General features: G+C 59.3%; 1 protein-coding gene across 1 annotated transcript in view; it reads right to left on the reverse strand.

Moving 5' to 3' along the window:
- Positions 1 to 614: 614 nt before the first annotated feature.
- Positions 615 to 8,129, reverse strand: part of CRIP2 (cysteine-rich protein 2) — a 9,635-nt gene continuing 2,120 nt past the window's right edge. The window contains exons 2-8 of the mRNA XM_009080921.1: positions 4,799 to 4,893; positions 2,786 to 2,843; positions 2,179 to 2,319; positions 1,951 to 2,019; positions 1,460 to 1,554; positions 1,127 to 1,184; positions 615 to 983 (exon numbers count right to left, since the gene is read on the reverse strand). Of these exons, the coding sequence (XP_009079169.1) occupies positions 916 to 983; positions 1,127 to 1,184; positions 1,460 to 1,554; positions 1,951 to 2,019; positions 2,179 to 2,319; positions 2,786 to 2,843; positions 4,799 to 4,893 (584 nt within the window). The 3' untranslated portion in view covers positions 615 to 915. The remainder of the gene's footprint in view (positions 984 to 1,126; positions 1,185 to 1,459; positions 1,555 to 1,950; positions 2,020 to 2,178; positions 2,320 to 2,785; positions 2,844 to 4,798; positions 4,894 to 8,129) is intronic.

Genomic DNA, 8,129 nt, shown 5'->3' on the forward strand with positions numbered 1-8,129 from the left:
AGTAGGGCTGGGTGTGCACAAAGGGGGATGGGTGAGTTGGGGGGCATGTGTCATTCTCCAAAGCAAGGGGCACATTTACAACCGCTTATAAATAAACAACAACAATGAGAAACCTCCAGCTCTGGGAAGCAGGTGGGCATCCTGCTGCAGAGCCACCAGCCCAATGTGCTCTGTCCTCCAAAGGTGGGGAGAGCCCACTCCACCAGGGCTGTAGCTGCCAGGTGCCCCCAGCACAGGCTCTGCCGCTGTGGGGGACCAGGCTGGGCGGGTGGCACCAACTAAACCAGCCTGCAGAGCAGGTTGGGCACATGCCTGGGTGTCCCTGCAAGGATGGGGATGTAGGAAGGTACCAGACCCAGTGGCAGACAGGGTCAGCTGTGGACCCCGGGGAGTGTGAGAGCCAGGGCATGGAGCCTGGGAAGGACCAGGAGAAGGGCAGCACTGCCAGATGGCACACACACCCCCAGCAGCTGACGAGGAACAGGGCTGGACTCCCTGACCCATACCCCATATCCTCAAGTGCTGCAGGACACATTTGTGCAGCAGGCAGCATGGAGCACCCTCCTATGGTGGGACTTCTGCCACCACCTTCCTCCCACCCCCAGCCCCTTGGGTGCCACCCGCTGTCTCCTGCACATGGTGACATCCCCACACCTGCCCTGCTGCCTCCCATGCTTGGGGGGCTGGTGGGAGGGGGCTGGGGAGGACAGAGCACATTGGGAACCACCAAAAATACCTTCTAACTTTGCCATTAAACACTGAAGCTTATATTAGAGACTATGATTTATAATCCAGAGGCAGGGCTGTTCTGCCCAGAGTAGAGACAGCAGAGAGGGCACAGCTCTGTGACCAGCTGTGAGTAGGAGGTTAGTACAGGGGCACAGAGCGTGCAGGCAGGTGGGCAGGAGATGCCATCTAGGGCTGGTTCTTCGCCTCAGGATCTTTGTCGTAGATGTAGCTTCCCACAGCGCCGGTGTTGACACCTGCACAGAAGAAGATGCAGGAGGCTGAGGACCCAGGTGGGAATTTGACACGCTCCAGGGAGATGTCCCCTCGAGAGTGGCAGCCCAGTTGGGACAGGTGCCCCTGGACTGGCTTCCCACCCCGCATAGCCCCAGGTACTCACCCTTTGGCCCAAAGAGGATTCCATAGCAGGGCTTGTGGCAGTATGGTTGTCCATCATGCTGTGCAGGGCAGAGAAAAAAGCATTTTACCTGGGGTGGAGGACCAGAGAAAATCCAGTCCCTAGGATGTGTTCCCCTGGCTGGGCACCTCTCTCACTCTGCTTGTCCCCTGCAGACACCCCAGCACTCCCCCAAGCTGAGGAGCTGCTCCTCCCAGCCCTGCCCTCCTGCAAAGGCAGGGGCTGCCCACTGGGATGGCTTGGCACAGCTCAGCCATACCACACTGGCATCCCACTGTGTGCTTCCCAGGGCTCTTGGGGATGGGGCACCCTTACCTCGGCGTGGCCTCCTGGGGTCAGCGTCTTGCTGCAGCGCTCACAGCGTAGGCAGGGACGGTGCCAGTCCTTCCCCAGCGAAGTCACCTTCTCAGCTACAGTGGGACAAGAAGGGAGGGTCACACCAGTCCCCTGCACACATGCTGAGGGGAATCACTCCCCATGGGGACATCACCTCTGCATACAAAATCCTGAGAGAGCCCTGTGCACCCCAGCCTCCAACACCTCTCCCCTGCCCTGCAGGTGACAGAGGATGGCTGAGGACAGCTATTACCATCTGTGATGTGGCAGCAAGGGGAACCCCGCACCCAGGAGCCTCTCCAAGAGGACCCATCCCTGCAGGCTCCTCAGGCACATTCCTCTGCACCCCAACCCCATCTGAGCCAAACCCTGTTCCCACTCTGCATGCCCCAGAGGACCAGTATGGAGCCCCAGCACTGTGGGGCCATGCCCCACCCTGGCATGCACCTACTGCCTGCTCGTCACCTTACCAAAGTAGACTCTCTTGCCACAGCGTGGACACATGTTGGGCTCCCCGGTGAAGGTGGTGACACTGGAGGCTGAAAGAAGAGAGGACATGGGTGTAGGAATTGGGGGGGATATCTCAGCCAGAACACATGGATGTGGAAGACCCCCCCGCACAAACCCCACACCATGTGGTGGCTCTGGACTGGCTGCTCACCACGGCCAAGGGCCAGGCTGTCTGTCCTGCCCCTCACCTTTGCTGGGTCCCTTGGGAGGTGCAGCATTCACCTTCCTCTCCTCCACCTTCACTGGGTGCTCGATGGGTCCTGGAGCAGTCTGCCCCTCGATCTGTGGCTTGTCATAGATGTAAGAGCCAGCGCCGCCAATGTTCACCCCTGCAGAGGGGCAGAGAGAGGCTGTGGTGGCCTGCGAGCACTTGAGATCTCTATCCACCCCCCAAACCCCTGTCCCACCTCCCCCAGCCCCACTGAGCCAAGGGCCAGTGCAAACACCACTGCACCTCAGCCCTGGCTTGCTTTCTCCTAACCCAAGCTTTCTCCAGCCAAATCTGGGATAGGAGAGTGACTCCACCTTCTGTCTGAACGGGAATTCGTTTTTTACATATATAAAAAAAAAGGCTGCTGTCAAGATGAATCTCTTGCTCCCTCCCTCGAGCAGCTCTCCTCTCCCTCTGCTGCACAAGGGGACAGCAGGGCTGGGACTACAATTTGCTGGCTTGATGCTCAGGCTGTGCTAGCCTGGCTCCTGGAGTGTTTGTACAGCCACCAGTGGGGATAAGGGGACCTGGCCCCTCTGCAGCCCTGAGCATGGCCACACAGGCATGGGGAGGCATGGACGTACCTTTGGGGCCGAACAGTGTGGCGTAACAGGGCTTGTGACAGAAGGGTTTCCCGTCGTGCTGAGGAGAGAGGGGAGTGTTAGGATGCTGAGCGGTGACCACGGTTCCCTCAGGATCGATTTCACCCCCACTGGTGTTCAGAGACCACCACGGCTGTGCCTACACCCTAAAACACACTGAGGTCTGCAGCAACAGCCTATCCCACCCCAAGCACTCACAGGTTTCACACGTATCAAACATTTGGGCTGTTCTGTGCATGCCATGCCACAGGGCTGGAGCTCCAGCACCCCATGGCAGCTCAGCCAAGAGGTGTCTCCAAGCCCTGACCCAGTGATGTGCCACTGGGACCCAGCAAGGCATCACTTCACCCTCAGCATCCTGTGCACAGTCAGGCCATTATCATGCACAGAGCACTGTGGGAGCACCGAGCTTTGCCTCCCCCTTGCCTTGGCCTGAGATCAGAGGCCCCATGTGGGCACCAGTCCCAGCCCAGCTGCTATCAGGCCTGCTATCGGCTGGGGTGATTATCACAGGAAGGCATGAAGCAGGCGATAAGCTCCGGAGCTCCTCACAGCCGTTTCTCATGGGCCAGCTGGAACCAAGTCCAAGAGAAAAGAAAGAGTTTTTGTGGCTGGAGCAGGGGGCCAGCAGGGCTGCCACACACACTGCCTTGTGTAGAAAACCCACTGGGAGCCCATTCTCAGACAGGAACCCACCCTTTGCCTGCTCAGCTCAACCCAGCATCTCAGCCCTCCATCCCCTTGCTGCAGGGCATGGCCTCCTTGCCCAAAATGGGCAGGGTGGTAGCTGAGCAGAGGTGCTGTCCCTTCCCTCACCTCCCCACATGGTGCTGTGCTGAACAGGAGGGCAGGGACAGCTGGAGGTAAGGCTGGGGGAGTGAGCAGGCTGCAGGCTGGCCAAAGGGAGCTGAAAAATACTGCAAGGCATAAATATCAGTGTGCTTGCAGTGTTACCATGCCAGAGGGGAGGGTAAACATTTAGCTGGTCTCCCCGCGACACCTTTCCAACCTAAACTCGGAAGGAGGGAGAAAAAGCAGGGAAGGGCCAAATCTGCTGTCGGCACAGTCAGTGGGGGCTTGGCTGCCATCCCCCATGGGAGCAGAATCCAACCTTATATGGAGAGGCAGCAAATCTTACGGGCTTAACCCGGCCCAAAGCATGGATCCACTCACTCAGCCCCATCCTCCCCAGCAGGACAGCACCAATGTCCCCTACCAGCTGGTGGGAGCCAGCACAGCTGTCCCTGTTGCTGCCACCACCCACTCCCCAGCTGCGCTGCCTGCTAAAACCATGCTAAAGAGCTGGTGACACCATGGCATGACAGGTGCTGAGCAAACCCAGGGAATGGGTGTCAGGTTAGGGCATCACACAGGAAAAACACAGTTGCTCCCAAGCCTGAGCACCTGCCACTGCTGGCATGGCACCCTCACGCCCACAAGCACTGGGTAGTGGTGGTGGCATCATTCTCCAGCACAAGCCCCAGGGCACAGAGAGCACCAGTGCAGAGCTCACATCACCATGGCAACCCGGGCATTTCCCATTCTTGGTGTTTTTAAGCACAGGTCACTGCAGGCTCTCAGCACTCACACGCCTTCAAAGCCTGTGCAATGCCCAAACAAACCTGCCTAGTGCATGGAGCTGCTTCAAGTGTTTACTGAGGCACACTGAGCCCTGCCACAGCTGCCTGGGAGCCTACACTGGAGCAGCACAGCCACGGCACCACGTGTGGTGCCAGCACCACTCTCTGGCTTGCCCAGGGCTGTGCACAAGAGCTCTGGAGCACCATGACTCACAGCAGCAGCATTTGAAGCCACAGTGTGCACTCCCAGGCATGTAGTACGCAGGGACAGCCCATCCACACGGCATCAGACACCCGTCCCAGCCCTTTTCCTGGGAGTCCCCATCCCTGAGGTGCTGAAAAGCCCTGGAGAGCCCACCAGGCTCTCCCTTCATGCCAGCACAGTTCCCACCCAGTCCACCCCAGCAGCTCTTACCTCAGCATGCCCGCCCGGGGTCAGGGTCTTGTTGCAGCGCTCACACTTCAGGCAGAACTTGTGCCAGTCCTTCCCCAAGGAGGACACCTTCTCAGCTGCAGAAAACACAAGAGAGGGGTGAGCAACTCCCCAGCACCTGCTAAAGCCCCTGGTGAAGCCAGGCTGTGGGCACCATGGGGGGCTGCACATGCTCAAGGGAGGCTGCTCACCAGCACACTGTGCACATCAGGCACTCTGCAGGGACCAGGGACCACTCTGCTGCAGCCCACAGCGTCCCTGTGGCTGTGAGGGACACGGGCACAGCGCTGCCAGCCTCTGACCCCCTCTTAGCACTGCATCAGCTACCAAGAAGAAAATTAACTCTATCCCAGCTGAAAGCAGGACACCCACCTAGCTGCCATCCCACAGACACCCTTTCCCACGCGACAGTCCAGCAACAGTAGCGCTCTCCCTCCTACTCCCCATGTCTATTTTTACCCACCACGTTACCCGGAATGACTCTGCTCCCATTCAAATATTTGGCGTTTCCATGCCCACCCTGCCCGTTTAGTCATGCCTCCCCCATGCACACCCAGCCTCTCGGGCTCCCCAGGGAGCCTGGGCCACAGCTCCAGCCCTCAGCCAGAGCTGGTCCCAGGAGGACAGGATGACAGACAGCCTCCAGTGTCACCCAGGATGGATGTTTGGTCCTGGAAAACACCTGTCCCTTGGGCATGTGGGTGGCCCCCCCCGACCCCCAGCCTGGGGGCAGGCAGACGAGTACCGTCCATGCATGGTCACGAACCTGCAGAGCAACTCGCAGCCAGCACCGAGAACAGTTTCAAAGCATCAGTGGGCAAATTCCGGGAAGGCAAATGCTTTGAAACTGGTTATATGAATAGAATCCCTCTGGCTGGCCCTGAGCTGTATGTATCCAGAAGTACCCTGGGAGGCAGCACAGGCTGCCAGTGCTCGTCTTGCATCGCCAGCCTCGGACCAATCCCTTCTCCCTTCCAGCTCCTGGGGGGCCAAGGGTTGCTTTGTGCCCCCCCCCCCCCGATCCCTCCGGCCCTCCCTCTCCCTCTCACATGTGCAGAGACAGCTGGAAAACAGTGTGAGGCCATTAAAGCCACCGTAAAACTAAATCAGGAGAGCCAAATAAAATATTTAACAAGCAAATAAAAGCACAACTGGAGCCAGCCTCACCCTACAAAAGGACCTCCTCTGCGATGGAGGGCTTCCCCCCTGAGGACCTCAGCAAGTGTCACCTGTTTGTATCCAGTCAAGATGGGGGTCAAGAGCTCCCCAAGGGCAGGTCCTGGCTTCCAGAGCCACCCTCCTCCCAAGGCAAACAGCTGTGTCCGGGGCACGCCGCGAGGCCAAGATAAGCCAAAACAATGCCATCACCACCCAAAAATTCAATCCCCATGCAAAGCAGGATGGCTGGTGGCAGGGGAGGTAGCACGAGGGAGGAGAATCAAAGCCACTCCACCAGGGTGCAAGGGAGACCCCTGAGACTATCTCCAGGCAGGTACATGGAGAACACACTTGGGGGACTGGAAGCAGCTAGAAGCAGCTCCAAACCCACATCCTGGTGATGCCACACATGGGTCTAGGCTGTTGGACCAAATCCAGGTGGGGGCAGACAGGGGGTGAAGAGATGCCCCACCACAGCTGGGGGGCTGTGTCTGCCTGCTCAAAGCTGCTAGGGCAAATCCCTGCCAGGCCCAAGCCCAGGGGCTCAAGTCTCCTCAGCCCCTCACAGCAGACAGCACACAGGGAAGGACACAGGGCTGGACCCTGCCCTCCACTGCCTCTGAAGCCCTTATCCATCTCTAGGAGCAGAGGACCAGCCCCAGGGCACACAGCCCAGAGCCCCTCAGGTATTCCCCAAAAGCAAGGGGGACAGAGAGGTCCCAGCACCCCACTGCCCTGGGGTGATTGCAGGAGGTCTGCATCCTCCCAGCCCTCCCTGGCAGGAATGGGTGCCTCCCAGGGGAGACCAGGGAGGGAAATGGAGCGTGATGGGCTGAAAGCTGAGCCACAGGCTCAGGGCCAAAGAGCCACTCGGCTTTGTCACAGTGGATGCACAGCCAGGCCAGGCTGCACTTTGGCTGCATCACCCCAGCTCCCCCCTCACCCCGACCCAGCACCACCACAGCCCCAGGTAGAAAGCAAGGAGGAAGCTCCTGGCGGATGTTTTCCAGAGGCCATTGCAATTACAGCTGGCCACAGCCCACACCAGCTCCTTCCTGCTCCCATGAGATGAGATGCTCCCACAAAGCTCCCCCTCTATAATATTCCAGCAGCTGTAAATCCCTGCTCCTCCGTGACGGATACACCCCACACACACCAAGGCATCCCTGGGCCATGCAGAGCAAGAGGGATCTCACTGACACCTACAGTCCCTGGCAGGATAAGAGGCAGGAGGTGGCCCTCAGGTGGCCCAGTGCATCATCCTGCTCCCAGGGCACAGGGACAGCCCAGGAATCACGGGGGCTCCCCCTTGCCTGCAGCTGGAGATGCCTTGCAGAGGTTGGTCAGGCATCCTCTGGCTGCAAACAAGGGCTCCCGGGGGACGACACAGGCAGGATGGCTTTCCGGGCCACATTGTTCGCACCGAGCAGAGGAAGCAGCTTGGAGCCAGGGCAGCCTCTTTCCAAGGCAGCAGCGTCCTGCCCGTGGCCACACCACCCCATAATCACTGCGGAGGGGGAGCATGAGCGCCCAGATTTCCTGTCACCCAGCCACATCTGCTCCAGAGGAAAAGTGTCTGGCCACATCCTCTTGCTGCTGGGGGCAGTCTCCCTCCCCACCCCACAACTTGAGGGGGACACCACCAGCCCTGCAAGAGCAGCCTGGGCCGAAGCAGAGCTGTCTCCAGCTCTGCACAGGGAGCGTGGGATGGCACAGGGCTCTGTGTCACCACACCCAGTCTCTGCCACCCAACACTGCCCTGCTGCACCAAGCCATGCCAGGAAGGGATGGATCAGCATCCCCATCCTCTCGGCATCACACCAAGTGCAGGCACATCCTGCTGTGCTTGCTGGATTCTGTACCTGCACACTCAGCCCGTGGCAAGATGCTGCCCTCAAGCTGGCTGAATTTAAACCAGCTGTGCAGCACCTCCCAGAAGGGCAGAGTTAGGGGTACTTGGCTGCAGGAATTTAAGCCTCTGCCACATGTGTGTGACTCAGGGTTTGCCAGCAGGACGTAGCTGTGAGGTGGATCTGCACTGTGCAGGGGATGCAGCCTCCACTGATGAGAGGCACCACCAGAGCCGGGGAAAATGAAAGGCCAGGAGCTGGAAGAGGGGCTGTCAAGGCAGGCTGCTCACACGGCTCAACGGCAG

The sequence above is a fragment of the Acanthisitta chloris genome, unplaced genomic scaffold (genome assembly GCF_000695815.1).
Source record: "Acanthisitta chloris isolate BGI_N310 unplaced genomic scaffold, ASM69581v1 scaffold13170, whole genome shotgun sequence".
NCBI lineage: Eukaryota > Metazoa > Chordata > Aves > Passeriformes > Acanthisittidae > Acanthisitta > Acanthisitta chloris.